Source organism: Chiloscyllium punctatum, chromosome 3 (genome assembly GCF_047496795.1).
Source record: "Chiloscyllium punctatum isolate Juve2018m chromosome 3, sChiPun1.3, whole genome shotgun sequence".
Taxonomy (NCBI): Eukaryota; Metazoa; Chordata; class Chondrichthyes; order Orectolobiformes; family Hemiscylliidae; genus Chiloscyllium; species Chiloscyllium punctatum.
Window position 1 is genome coordinate 113,697,171 of NC_092741.1, and position 15,513 is coordinate 113,712,683.

The 15,513-nt window shown below is 38.3% G+C and overlaps 1 protein-coding gene across 3 annotated transcripts in view; it reads left to right on the forward strand.

Annotated features, from left to right (window-relative positions):
- khdrbs2 (KH domain containing, RNA binding, signal transduction associated 2) overlaps window positions 1-15,513 on the forward strand; it is a 622,325-nt gene that overhangs the window by 506,096 nt on the left and 100,716 nt on the right. The window contains exons 9-10 of one of the 3 annotated variants that reach the window (XR_011954815.1): window positions 10,077-10,239; window positions 12,218-12,273. Coding sequence is in view for 1 of the 3 variants with exons in the window: in XM_072558359.1 (XP_072414460.1) it covers window positions 10,077-10,171 (95 nt within the window). In the remaining 2 variants the exon portion in view is untranslated. Of the gene's footprint in view, window positions 1-10,076; window positions 11,100-12,217; window positions 12,274-15,513 lie in introns of those variants that run through there. The other 2 variants (XR_011954816.1, XM_072558359.1) reach the window with 2 other exon arrangements.

Sequence of the window (15,513 nt, forward strand, 5' to 3'; positions counted from 1 at the left end):
CCCTCTTGTAAACCATAAGTCTCCATCTCCCACACATCTTGAGCAGTGCATTCCAACTTCTGACTACTCACAGCCTGAAGAAAGATTTCCCTCCTGTCGTCTTTGCCAATTCATAATAAATCTGTTTGCTCTGATCATTAATCCCTCCATTTGTGCAGACAGTTTCTTTGTTGACTGTGTCCTGACCCTTAATGATTTTAAAAACATTGCTATCACATCTCCTCTCCTCTTTCTCCTCAGTGTTAGAAATGTGGTAATGTGGCTTCCACTGCAAGCCCAGTGTGGAGCAGAATTGTTTCTGATTGTGCAAAGAACGTGTTTCAACTTAGGCTTGAAGATTGTGGGATATTGGATAAATAGACTGGGAATTGTTTGTGTTTAAAATAAAATAAAATTTTGTTGTCAACAAAACCTGTAAATTAAAAGGCGGAAAATTAATTATACAACAAGTGAAGCCTGTGGATTTAACACACAAAGGTGTCTTGAAAAGCATATTATCAGGAACCTTAAGGATACTCAAGGCTATGACTGTATACATTGCAAAATGTGATACATTCATTTTGAGCAGGAATACTTGACAGATTACGGTGGTGTGAAGACTAGTGTTACTTTGATTAATATCTGACACCAACAAAACAGGTGCGGCTGAATGGGAGCTGCCAGTCATGTAGACTGTATATTGCAAGTTGTACTTTTTTTTAACAGAGATATTGCACTGCTTAAACATGACATAGAATACAGATTTGATTTGGAGGCAGGCAGTGCCACTTGATTTCTTTTAATAGCTCTTCTGTTGGGATGTTTTGGCACATAGACAAGACAATGTTTTCCTTCTTACAGAAATACTGAGATTTCAATTATTACAGCTGTCTGCTTTTCTCCAGGCAAAAGTGAAGTTGGAGGGAACTGTAAATCAGTAAAAAAAAAGACAGTCTTTTATGCAGAGTCCTGCGTATCAAAAAATAATGGCAGTCCTCCCACGTTTTGCACCCTCACTTTCCCATTGGCGATTTTCCTTTCCCTCCTCAGGTTTGAATGTAAGAGGATGGGTGCTGTTTATAGATTATGTAAAAAGAGGCACTTGTCTTATTAAAGCTCCTTACACCATCTCCAATGTCCCTAAGAGCATTCCAGCTAAATATACCTTTGAAGGGACAGACAGTACTGCAGCCAATCTAAGTGCAGAAAGCTCCCACAGATGTTAATGAGATCATCAAACTGATCATCCATATGATGTACTAATGGATGTGCAGCAGTCTTGCAGTGGTACACCATCCTAGATTATGTGCTTGAGTCTCTAGAAGGGGACTGATCCATGGATCTTGCAACTCAGGGATCAGCATGCCAGCAGTAACACCATTAAATAAAATACATTCACTGGGCAACATCACCTAATTTATCATAGCATACTTTCCCATCTTCAGTATTAAGTGAAAATCTGGTGAAAGTCTTAGATGTTGCTGGATAAACTATCTTATGGAGACCCTGAAAACTGATATATGCACTATTTCATGTAGACATCAAACTCAACAAACAAACTAGCTTAGACCTTGTTGCTGTCAGAAAGTTCCACTGTGTACATCATTGAACAAGACAACCAAGCTCAAATATATGTATTAATGTGCAATAATTACAACTTGAATTACGAACAAAAAAACCATTTGTGTTCAAATCTTTTGATGTCTTTCTCCCTTCTCCATCTTCGGAACATAAGACAATAGGACTATAAAATATAGGAGTAGAGTTAGGCTGTATCATTCAATCCTGCTTGATATATTTCTCAAGCCTCCTCTCCTGCCTCCTTCTCATAATCTGGGGCTCCATGTCCACAGCTAGGCCTGAGCGCCTTAAGGAGAGGAAGCATTGGCAAAGGGGATGGGTGACAGACTGGCAGCAGCCTCTGGTGGGGTGTTAGATGGGGAACAGGAGGTACGCAACCTGCGCATTCCAAGGCCCATTGTTCCATCTCAGACACGGCAGTCACCAGAGTGATGGTGATGGAGACCCATAAATGAAATCTATAAGCTCATTTCAGAGCCTACAGCCAATGTCAAGTAACGACAGGTGAAGCAGCAGAAGGAGATGCATATAATACATGAAGAACCACTTTTCACTATATTTTTATAAACATGTGACAATAAATCTAAAACTAAACTCTCGATGTCCTTACCAATCAAGACCTATCTATACCTGGCTTAAACACACTCAATGACTTGTCCCCTGCAGAATTCTGTAGTAGTGAGTTGCACAGGTTAACCATCCTCTGGCTGAAGAAATTCTTCTTTATTTTAGTTCTAAAGAGTTGCCCTTTCACTCTGAAGCTGTATTCTCAGATCTGTCCTACTAATGGGAACATTTTCTCCGCAACCACTCTATCCAGGCCTCTCAGAGTTCTGTAATTTTCAGTCAGATCCCCTTCATCCTTTGAAACTCCATTAAGTACAGACCTAGGTTAAATCAAGATCTTTTAATGATAGCCACAGTTCAGCTTTTCAGGGCTTACAAGGTTATTAAAATATTGAAATGTGGAAATGTTATCAATCCTCATATGAAAAGCCCTTCATCTCCAGGATCATTCTTGTAAACCTCCTCTGGACTCCCTGTAATGTCAGCACATCCTTCCATGGATACAGTGCCCAAAACCGCTCATAATATTCTAAATGTGGTCTAACCAGAGCCTTATAATAACCTCAGCAGTATATCATTGCTGTTGTATTGTCACCCTCTCAACTTGTATGTGCCTTCCTAATTACCAATGAACCTGTATGCTAACCTTAAGAGAATTCTGAATGAGGACGCCTAAGTCCCTTTGCTCTTCAGATTTCCAAAGCTTTCCACATTTAGTAAACTGTCTACTCCCCTATTTTTTTAACCAAAGTGTATAGCCTCACACTCTTCCACATTGTATTCCAACTATCACTTTTGTGCCTAGTTCCCTAGCTGTCCAAGTCCTTTTACAGCCACCTCTCTTTCTCAAAATTACCTGCCCCTCCACCCATCTTTATGTCATCTGCAAACTTAGTTACATGCCCTGAGTTCCTTTGTCCAGATCATTAATATATAGCGTGAATAGTTCTGGCCTCAACACTGACCCCCATTGGAACTTCACTAGTCACTGGCTGTCATCCTGAAAAGGCCAGTACCTTGCCCCTAACACATCAGCTCTTAATAGCAGCATCCTGCGTGGCACTTTGTCAAAGGCCTTTTGGAAATCCAAATTGATCAAATCCATAGTTCTCCTTTTTCTAACTTACTTGTTACCCGCTCAAAGAATTCCATCAGATTTGCCAGGTGTGACCTCTCCTTGATGAAGCCATGCTGATTCATCCTTATTTTACCATGCACTTACTAAGTACTGTGCAATCTCATCTTTAATAATGGATTCTCAAATCTTACCAACAACTGAGGTCAGGCTAACTGACCTATGTAACACTGGCTTCTGTTTTCCTGCTTTCTTAGACAGGGGTGTTACATTAACCATTTTTCAGTCCTGTGCAACTCTCCCTAATTCCAGGGATTCTTGAAAGATTACCACAAATGCCTCCTCAATCTCCTCAACTATCTCCTTCAGAATTTTGGGGTGTTGTTCACCTGGTCCGAGTGATTTGTCCATGTTCAGACTTGTCAGCTTCCCCAGAAACCTCTCCTCAGTGATGACCACTATACTTGCCTCTGCCCCTAACTCTCTTGAAGTCCAAGTATGCTGCTGGTGCCATCAATCGTGAAAACTGATGCAAAGGACCTGTTCACTTCCTCTGCCATTCTTTGTTCTTGATTACTACTCCTCCAGCTCATTTTACAGTGGACTAATGTCTACTCTTGACCCTCTCTTATCTTTGTAGATATCTAAAACAAAATCTTGCAGTCTTATTTTATATTACTAGCAAGCTTATTCTCATATTTCATCTTCTCCTTATTGCTTTTTAAATTATCGTCTGCTGTCCAATCCGTTGGCTTCCCACTGATCTTCACCATATTGTGCACTTTTTCTATTGCTTTTATGCTGTCCCTGAATTCTTTTGTCAGCCATGGTTGCCTGATCCTCTTTTCTTTTCTTTCTTGGGTTGAATTTCTGCTGTGCCTCCCAAATTACCCCCAGAAACATTTGCCATTGCTGTTCCACTGTGTTGTCTGCTGGGTTCTCCTTCCAATCAACTCTGGACAAGTCTTCCCCCTTGTCTTTGAAGTTTACTCAATTTTAGTAACATTACATCTGATTCAATCTTCTCCCTTTCTAACTGCAGAGTGAATTCTATCATATTATGGTCACTGCCTCCTTATGGTTCCTTCATCTTGTGACTATGACTATGACTCTTATCAAGTCTGCCTTGATAATCCAGAATTGTCTTTTCCTTGTTGGCTGTACCACAAGCTGCTCCAAAATTCCACCTCATAGACATTCCACAAATTTCTTTTCTTGAAATCTGCTACCAACATCCTCTGGTTCCACAAATTTTACAATTTATGCTCTCCTCCAATTCTAATTTCTTATGCATCTGCAATTTTCACCACTCAAATACCAATGGCTCACTTGCTCTCCTTGACTCCAGCTGCCTCATTCCTCAATGAATTCCCTTCATAAACTCCTCTGTCACCTATTCCTCAAAATTTATCTCTTTGACCAAACCCTTGATCTTTAGGTGCCACCTTTTAGGTGTCAAATTTTGTCTGATAGTGCTTTCGTAAACTGCCTTTGGACATTTTTGGTGGCACCAGTACTGAAGAGAATGGGACTATAAAGTTAAGACTGTTGTTGTGATAGGAAGAATGCATGTGTAAACAAGTCCCGTATCTCTGACTTGCACTGTTAGTGTAAGTGTTTAGATTTTATCACCAACATGACCAATTGTTTTCCTTTAGTACTGTGATCCAGTGGGATTCTTCAATGAATTCAAAAATCATCTATTTATTAGAAAATAAACCTCAATCTTAAAAACAACTGGTAAAACCGGTTGACATCTGAGGTATAATCCGAATTTAGAAATATACCCCTTTTTCATTCCAAAACACACACGCAATACAAAAACCACAAAGATTCTCCAATGATCATATTTTGAAAAGTGAAAAAACAAGACATCCTGATTAGTCAATGGTTTAAAAACAAAAACTAAAATTTGATGAATTCTCACAGTAATACCAGGCTTCTTGTTGTTGGAATTGGGCTTCTGAAAGATCTTCCAAACGAGGATTCAGTTTGGTTGGAAATTAAGTCAAGCTCTTTCAATGATAGCCACGGCACAGCTCTCAAGGTTTACAAGGTTATTAAAATATTGAAATGTGGAAATGTTATCAGGTTCTCAAGTATTCCAATGAGGAGAAGGGGAGACAGATTTGCAGCCTTGCTCTCAGCTTTGGAAGTTTTACTTAACTAATATTTGACTCCCTAGGTTTATGAAACAAAAACCCAAGCACAGAAGGAGGTGCTAGATAACCATCAGCACAGGGGCCCCATAAACTCTCCGAAAGTCAGGTTTTTGAACAATTAAGACAATAGACCCCATCTCCTACCTCCCTAAAACCTTTACTTGGCTATTTTCCCAAAGTAATTGACTTTCTGTAAGCAACAGGTGGATCATACTCACCTTAAATGCGTCATCTCTTTTTCAACAATCTACACTTTCCATTCAAAACCTTGAGAAAAGCCCCTTTTTTAAATTAGAAAAGTGACCAAACAGTTCAGTACCTTACAATGCTCTACATTGTCTATATAATGCATGAGTCTTCCCAACATGGTCCATATCTAAGCCATTTTAGAACCAGCATCCTTGAAAACTGCAAAACTAGAAAATTGGCAATGATTTTAAACTACAAAGTGGGGTGTGGATCAAATGTGAAAAGCTGTAGTGTATCCAAGAGTAGAGACTGGGAAAGCAAATTAAGTAATAATGTAGGAAATGAGGTTCTGACAGTGGAAGGGAGGGACAGTGAGAAATAGAAACTTAGGAATGTCCTGATAGTTAAGACGAGATGTCACAAGGATAATGAAAAGACATAAATACAAGTTCAGTGTGAGTGTGTATAGCAGTGGGAGTGTGTATAGCAACGTAAGGGAATTGGTGGCATACAGTGAAGTAAATGATATGATCTGACAGCCAATAAGATAAAATGACTATAAGATAATAAGAATTGGGTCCTGAATATTCTGAATGTATTATTCAACAAAAATAGAAAGCTAGTTAACGGTGAAGGAATAGCACTGTTAATCACGGAAGACATTAGTCCAGTAGTTAGAGATGACATTGATTCAGGAAATCAGGATGTAGAAAAAATTTGGTTGGAGATGAGGAATAGTAGGGGAAATATGTCACTACTGGGAGACATCTACAGACTTCCTGTATACTTTGTTCTACACTGTTAGAAGAAATATTGTTTGCTTATGATTAAGGGATTACAATAATCATTGGTGGCTTTAATCTGCATGTAAGCTAAATCACAAAGGACAAATAAGCCACAATCTTATGGAATAGTAGAGCAGACCAGAGGGGGCAAATGACTGACTTCTGCTCCTATTTGAGTTTTTATTGTAATAAAATGGGTGGCACAGTGGCACAGTGGTTAGCACAGCGCCAGAGACCCGGGTTCAATTCCCGCCTCAGGCGACTGACTGTGTGGAGTTTGCACATTCTCCCTGTGTCTGTGTGGGTTTCCTCTGGGTGCTCTGATTTCCTCCCACAGTCCAAAAATGTGCAGTTTAGGTGAATTGCCTGCAGTGTTAGGTGAAGGGGTAAATGTAGGGAAATGGGTCTGGGTGGGTTGCGCTTCGGCAGGTCGTTGTGGACTTGTTGGGCCGAAGGGCCTGTTTCCACACTGTAAGTAATCTAATCTAATCTTAAAAAATGCATAAAAGTCTTAATATAATGGTGAAACTATTGCCAATTGTCAGGAAAACCCATCTGATTCACTAATGTCCTTTAGAGAAGGAAATCTGCCATCCTTACTTGGTCTGCCCTACAAGTGACTCCAGATCCACGGCAATGTGGTTGACTCATAATTGCCCTCTTGACAATCAGGAATGGACAATAAATGCTGGCCTAGCTTGTGACATCCACCTCCCATGAATTAAATTTTAAAAAACACTATCTCAGGTTAAGATTTATTGTTGAATATAATAGCAAAATTAAGTAATTATTTATTTTTCTCACAAATGTTTTAAAAGTGCTTACAGCCAAGACAGCATCTCATATTGAATACTGGGTGAGACGCAAGGTTTTAAAACCTAAATAACTTTTCTAGTGATCCTTGATGTTGCCATTTCAAGACACTCCTGCATTAATTCTGATATGTATCTAAATGATAGTATGAGACAAGATGTTCAGCGATGGGTGAATGTGCTCACTAAGACCAACAAGCCCATAAATCTTCATAATTAACAAAACAACATATTTCTTCAATAGCATAAACAACAGCAATTAGTTCAGGAGGTATGTTAATTAGAACTTTTGCTCAGACTGCCATTTATGGAAGAAGCAGGTTCAGATTTTCTACACTTGGTAATGGCTGGTGAATTAAGAGTGAAGGAGAGACTGAGAGGGACCATACTGTATGGACAGTCCTGAGTTTTCAAACATGAAATGAGGATTTTGTTTTAAATTGAGGACGCAGCTGTGAAAGTTAATAGCCATTCGTTCTGTCCAGGCAGTTCCAATGAGAATAACTCCTAATGTTTAATACACCAACCATGTACAGCAGTGAGTTGAACAGCCCCAGGCTCTGATTTCTCAATGTCACCACCAGTCAGTGATAGTATTTGCACCTTGGAAACAATCATTCCAGGATTAATATTACTATAAGAATTCATGGAATTCTTTTTTTTTGTTTTCAGACCATTCACCAATAAGGATATTTTCCTTTTGCCCTTTTCAAAATATCATGCAGCAGACAGCAATCATACAGTACTCCAGGTGAAAATTATCCCTAAAGATAAAGGTTTACTGAAGTGGCTTTCCACTCCTACGTATTTGCATATCACCTTCTACACTTTCTTCCATGAGTCAATGTGTTGAATAGCATGTTAAACAGTATTTTTTCTTTTAACTTAAAATTTCTCTTTGATGTAGTCAAATGGTGTAGTTTCATCACCACAACTGAAAGTGGATATGTATTTCAAAAAATTAAGTGTGCTTGTTAATCAAATTATCCAGTCCATAATGTGGGAGGAATCCAGTTTTAAGCATCAAAATGACTCGTAAAAATCTATTCCATTTGAAGTTATTTTGCTGCGCGGTAGTTAGTTTATAAACATACAGACTAACATGGGAACATACTAATTAAAAGCAAGAGTAGGCCACTCAATCCCTCAAACCTATTCGACCGTTAAGGAAAATTATTTCAGATTTGATTACTCCACATTCCTGCCTATCCAAAACAACCTTTCACTTCCTTTCTTTCAAGAATCTATCTACCTCTGCCATAAAATATTCAGCAACTCTCTGCTTCCCGTGTTTTGAGGAAACGTTGCAAAGACATGTGACCTCTTTGGAAAAAAAACTCCTCATCTCTGTTTTAAATGGGTAACCCCTAATTTTCAGACAGTGAGCCCTAGTTCTAGATTCTCCCATAAGAGAAAATATATTTTTCAAATCTACCCTTTAGATCTTCTAACTTTCAATCAAGTCAAATCTGTTCTTCTAAACTCTAGTTGATACAAGCCTGGCCTGTCTTAAGATTTTCTCATTCTTAGTCACTCAGTTTTCTCTTTAAATTGTATTCAAAATCTCTTAAAATGTGTCAATTAGGCCTGAATTCTCCTCTTTACAAAGTGCCCACCATCTTCCAAATGACACTGGGCTCAAACCTTACAACTCCCCAGTGCTGTTCTGAGATATCTGGTCAGGTCTTCCAAGCCTGGCATCTATAGAACAGGAAGAGAAGAGTCCCACCAGCAGCCTCATCCCAGTGAAGTCACACTGGGACGAAGACTGAACATCCCCCTTTCTTTTACAGCACCGGTTGAGTGAACGAATGGACAGAGTGATGGGTAAGTGGGTAACTGGATTGAGTCGGTGAGTTGAGACATGGGTAGGGTGGTAGGTTGGTGACTTGACGAAGTGGCGAGTTGCTTGGATGGAAAGTGAATAGTATGAAGCTGGATAAAATGGGTCAGATGGATGAGGTCACATCGAGAGAGGTGGTCAGCTTTGGGGCTGTCAAGTCAGGTTGCAGGGGTAGCTAGGTGCTGGGAGTTAGTTAAGTCTGTTTGGGCAGTTAGCACTGGTTGGAGGGATAGCATGGTCAGGAGGGGTCATCAGTTCAGGTTGGGAGTGTTAGTCAGGTGATGAGGGGATTCTCAGGGAATGGCTGGGGGAGATCAAGAGGGTGAGTGGGAGTCAGGAAGGGTAGTCTGGTCAGATCAAGGCAATGTCAGGGAGAAATCAGTTTACAGGGAGTCGGTGATTCATGAGGGTATGTAATAAACAAAGAGAATGCTGCAGAAACTCAGCAGGTCCGGCAGCAACCTTGCCAAAGGAACAGAGTTAATGTTTCAAGTCCGGTATACTACTACAATGCTATATAAGTTTTGTGAATGTTTAATCTTTAGACCCTCTACAAAGATTCAGAAGCAGGCATAACTAGCATAGACTCCCTGTGGTAAGTAATTCTTCCTGGATCATCGAAAATTTTATGGGCAAAATTGGCTTCTATTGTGGAGTTTATTTTTGAATTAAAGTTACAGAAACTCAAGCGTCATTTGCTCTTAGAATCCCACAATCCACTGATTTCAGACAAATTATGCAGAAAAAGAATGACAGCCTAATAGCAGGCCCTGACCTAGATTGCTAAATGGCTCTCCTGTTAATATTGTAAACCCCTTTGCCAAATCTCCTCCATCACCAATTTATTGACACCTTGACCTCTGAAGGTTAACTCTCTGTGAGTTAACAGCACTAATCGTGCCTGCTGAAAAAAACAATAAACCTTTTTAAACAGAATAATTCTCAACCATAACCTTTCCCCCTGAAGCCAGGCAGCATGTGGATGTAACTGATTAACTTATGCATTGCATCAACAGATGGAATGATCATGTTTCACTGGGTTTCCCTCTTTAATTAAGGTTTACTTTTTTCTCTGTCGGCAAGGTCAAGAAGAATGGGTTACAAGTCGGCCAAGCTTAAAGGCACCAATCCCGAGGTCAAGAGGGACCTACAGAGAACATCCCTATGGTAGATATTGAAGGCAGCCCTTGTTGCACAATGACTACATGAGTGTCCTATGGTCAGCTTATAAACAACTACAAGACAAGTAATAGTTCATTTATTTTCTTGCCTAAGGATAGCTTCTCTCGGGTACCTTTCTGCACCCTCCTTCTATTTCCTGAAACTTTGATGAAATGTTGGCTTTTCTTTATGACAGTAACTTTGTAGAATGGATAAGTTAGTCCCCAGAACATGCAACAGGGAAGCTGCTCCTTTTAATTGTTTTCTTTTATTGCTCTGTGTGTAGAAATATGTTCAACTAGCATGAACTGGTGATAAGTTTAACATTTCCAAACCCACTTGATAAAGGTTGATGCATATTTAGGGACAGTGGAAGACTGTAATAAGACATTTTTTGAAATAGGTGATAAACAAGTTGTAGATAAGTTGTTTTAAATTGATTTCTTTTAATATTTGTCAGTTTAAGATGTTCAATATTTAATTTGTAAAATTTAGTTTAAAAAATGATGTTTGATGGAATTGAAAACAATCAGCTATGTATGTAGCTAACTTTATTAAAGTGATCTGTTCAGTGTTTAAACTGTATGTGGTGATAAAATTGCATAAAGTTCCATGTGTAAGCTTAACTAAATAGGTGACTTTAATTTGTCAAATACATTTGCCATAATTTGTCAATAAAGCTGAACTCTTTTGTAAAGAACTAAAATTTGGAATTATTTTATTCTAGTTCTTAAATGTCTGCCTGTTTTGTTCTGCAGGAAATGCCTAAACTGTTTGGTACAATATAAACCAAAATGAACCCTTAGTTGTATTTTTAAGAACTTGACACTGTGTAAGAATATTAAAGTTGTATTAACACCCAGTGGATGTAAATAACCTTAAAAAGAAGTTAACATGCTAACCTGTTTACTTGACTCATCTTTCGTAAACTTTAATGCAGAAAATGTTAAAGCAATAAATGGACTTTAAACTATCCTATAAGCTTGATCTTACTAAACGCAAAACTCATAACTGACTTGTTTGTGTTAGCATGTCTCTCATGACAATGTAATGGAGATAAATGAGGTAAGATCTCTTCCCACTATAGACTGTCTAAATGCCTTGGACCATTGAATTCTCCTGCACATTAAATATCCCATCAACATGTGCGTATTACATGGAAACCCATTCTTGTCTTCACGCAAAAAAAAGGGCATTTAATGCATTATTGAGATGATAATAATTGTCTTTGCCAGCAAATCATCAGTGTCACTGCCCAATTGTTTGACATTCACCTTTAAAAGAACTTTATTTGTAATTTCCAGTGCTAATGTATCTGAATTTCACCGCTCGTGAAAGCAATTTAGAGTGGCTGATATTTCTTGTTGAGGCAATCAGACATGATGGCTGATTATTAAGAGAATATATCGCAGGACTGAAAGGATGACTAAACGTTAAACACCCTGCAAATACAAGGTAAAACTAATAGTAACTCTATAATTTTGCTGCATATACAACAGTTATTTTAAATATTTACAAATGACGCAGTTACTGTCAGTTAAAAAAGTAAACCTTCCAAAATGTGATAAACGTAGAGAATCTAGGTGATTAAAATGGCTAATTAGCAATAAATAATTACCACATCTTTGTTTCTTTTCAATATATAACCCTGCTTCCGATAAACAAGACTAAAATGACCAATAATTGTAATACAGCGCTCGCTAAAACCTCATTGTAAAAGGGAAAGTGGACAGCACTTAAGAGAGCAATCAATTTTAGGCTAATCGAAAACACTATTGATTCTGATATATTTTAGTTCTTGTTAAATATTGAAACAATGGCATTTTTGTCCTTGCGAGTGGTTTACTTTTTTCATAGTAACGAGAATGCAAGCAGATTATACAGCTTGTGCAAACAAGTGTCTTGCAGCTGGAGTTGCATGCTAAGATTTACTTAGTAGCATATTTAATTTATTTGCATTAAGAGGTGACAGTTCTGTTTTACAAGTCTATAACCTTTGAAGTGTGACCATTGTTTTTTTTCCCCCACTGCTGAAGCTTGTTTCTCTGTTTGTTCCTTTCCAGGTGTCTGGTAGTAGGTTAACCAGGGAAAAAAAAGCAGGACAAGCATTCAGGCTCAGGTAGGCAATGCAATGCTAAGTGCAGGGTTAAAAATATTTCCAGTCTCATCAGTCAGATCACATTTTTATCTTGTATCATTTAGAATTGTAAGCTTCTTTGACTTAATCAATTCAAGAATTGCAAGTGTTAACTTATCCAAATTAACAGAATTTTTGATCAGTTGTATTTTTGTTTTTTCTTAAAATCTTACAAAATGCATTGTCAAAAAGAACAAAGCAAATATTTTATCCCATGGTGAGTTTCCTTCATGTTTGTGAACTACTGAACAAATTTAATGCTACAGTCACAGAGCTAAAATCCAATTGTGTTTTTTTTTAATGTTTATAAGGTAGTATTCCAGCCCAGGTTAACCCATAGCAAGGGAATATGGTGTTAGGACGTGGTAGGATTACTTTGGGAAAAGGGTCAGAAACAGACTATTCAGTCCCTCCAGACAAGACCAAAGGTTTTCTTTTGATATAAATCACACCAGAAATAAACGTGAGTTTAGGTTTCATGTTTGTGCACAAATTAACTTGCATCATCACAAACATGAAATTTTCATGGACTAACACGAACAGGAAGCTGGATAAAGCAGAATCGCTTCTCTTTTTCCCTTCCACTGAACAATATCACTTGACATATATTTAAGAGTGGCAATTTGATTCAGATGGCTGGAAGTCAGTTTATCACTAAAAAAAAAATCATTGTTAATAATGTTCAGTCCTCCTCTTGTGAGCATTCTGATTTTTGAATCAGTGAAAATTACTCTTTTTAAAAAAACTGAATTGCCTATGATAACATACTATTGTCAGAAAAATGAAGTATCTTGTGATAAGCAAATGTCTTTTAAACTTACTTTGAATGCCTAGGAAACCAACTGAGTATGAAAGATCTTTCCTGAATCAGTACAATTGGCATAATGTCACAACTGTGATCTGGGAATATGACCAGTTTGGTAGATGACTTAGGTACCAGTGAACTGAACTTTGAGCCAGTGAAATAGATGGAAGAAAACCCTAAAAATAAGCAATTTGGGGCATTACTTTGCACACAGATTGAATTGAAACAACTCTGTTAGATGGTGTGGTACCTTAACCTGTGTTCCTCAGTGGCCATGTTTCATCTTCCACAACTTGAAGGTTTTCACAAATTCCCATGCAATTCACCTCATGAAAATTCCACGGTATTCCATTCAATTGTGGCCAATTTGTAAAAGCCAGTTCTGTTCCACCACATCACAAATATTTCACGGTCTATATTTTCTCTTCATTATGGCTTTTGTACAGTCTTGATCTTCTTTGAAATCATTCTCATTGTGTGTGGTAAAAGAGCAAAAGTATGATTATCTATTGGATTTCCTTCAAAGCACAGACATTATTACCTCAGTTAACTGTGTGTCACTGGTGTGTGCTGCTTTGTTGTTTATCTAGGAGAAAGTGAGGACTGCAGATGCTTGTTGTTTATCTGCCTTGCAGGATGACTGAAGAACATGATTCCCAACTCCTATACGCAATGGACTGACCAGTAAACATAAACATAATAAACACCTTCTTCACTATCTTATCAACCAGGGCTCCACTTTTAAGGAATTATGAACCTGCACCTCAAGGTCTCTTTGTTCAGCAATACTCCCCAGGACCTTACCATTAAATGAATAAGTGTATAAGTCCTGCACTGATTTGCCTTTCCAAAATTCAGCACCTCACATTTCTTTGAATTAAACTCCTCAGCTCAATGAAGAGTATGAGGGGTAATCCATTGCTAATTGTCCAAAAATTCCATCTAGTTCAGTAATGCCCTTTAGGGAAGGCAATTGCCATCTTTACCTGGTCTGGACTGTATGTGACTCCAGACCCATAGCAATGTGGTTGACTCCAAACCAATGTTCTTCCATTCAGATTACTATTTGCTCCCACATAAACCCTTCCCTAACCCATAGCAACTGCTAATGAGTATGGCTGGATTTCAGCCATCTGAGTACAAAGCGATGAAATAGCCAAATGAGTAAAAACCGAACCAGCAAACAAAGTAGACAAAAAAGGTTATGATTGGAGGGGGATCCAAGTTCAGATTTCTTTGCAGAACCCTAAGTTCAGTCCATAGACATGGCCCTATGATTTATTTCAATTCTCCCCCTTGTTGGCATTCTGACCTTTCTGTCTCTAACTTGCTCCAGTGAAGCTTGAGGAAGATCGCTTTATTCTCCAACTTGACTCGCTAAGGCTTTTGGGATTCAACACTGAGTTCGAACTTCAGATCATGACCACTGCTTCTGTTTTGTTTCTTTCATCACTCATTCATTTTTTTTTAAATCTCATTTTCTTCTTTTCTCATTCAGTCTGCATTTGGATGGCTAGTGCTAAGCCATTCACACCTCGTCTGGACACCTCTTTGTTTCTTTACTACGTTCATTACATGATGAAAATTTTAAAGTAATCTCTTCTACCTTCCTCCTCACCTCCCATCCCTGATTTCCCTTCTGCCTTCTCCTTCATCTCCCAACTCTTCCCTTCAGATAAAATCTATACATTCTGACTTTCTTCAATTCTGATGAAATATTTACCCTGTTTTTTTCCCTCACTGAGTATTTCCAGTACTTTTATTTCAGATCTCCCTTGTCTGCTGTTCTTAGGTTTTGCTTCGCTAGGATACTGCTGGTGATGAGGAAACCAATAACATAAAAGCATTTCGGGAAAAGTGTGGGTAAGAGTGACGGGAATGTTTCATCAGCCATGATTGTATTAAATGGCAGAGCCGGCTGAATGGGCTTTCCTGTTCCTTAACGCATATGCAAAGAAGAGTCAGTAGTGTAGTAGTAATGTCACTGAACAAGTATTTAGAGGCCCAAGCTAATGCCCTGGATACATGGCAGTCAGAAAAAAAATTAAATTCATTTTATTAAATCGGGAATCAGTAACAGTGAGTATTAAACTACCATTGATTTTCATAAAAGTCCACTCGGTTCACAAAAATTTGCAATTCTGAAATAAAGACAGAAGATTTTCTTTCTTTCATTTGACCAAGTTTTTATCCAGCTGTAGTTAAACTTCCATCCCTTTACATTCTAGTCTTCCAAGTATATTCCAGGTCTGAAGAACTTCCATTCCATTGGCCTTTTTGGCTTTGAGTGTTATATTTTAATGGTCAATGCAATTAAGCCTCCAAAATTCCTCTTCCTCACTTCTCACTAATTAAATGATATTTGGATCACTATTTTCATTGGTCTATATTGAATGAAGTCATACTGAACTGCAGTG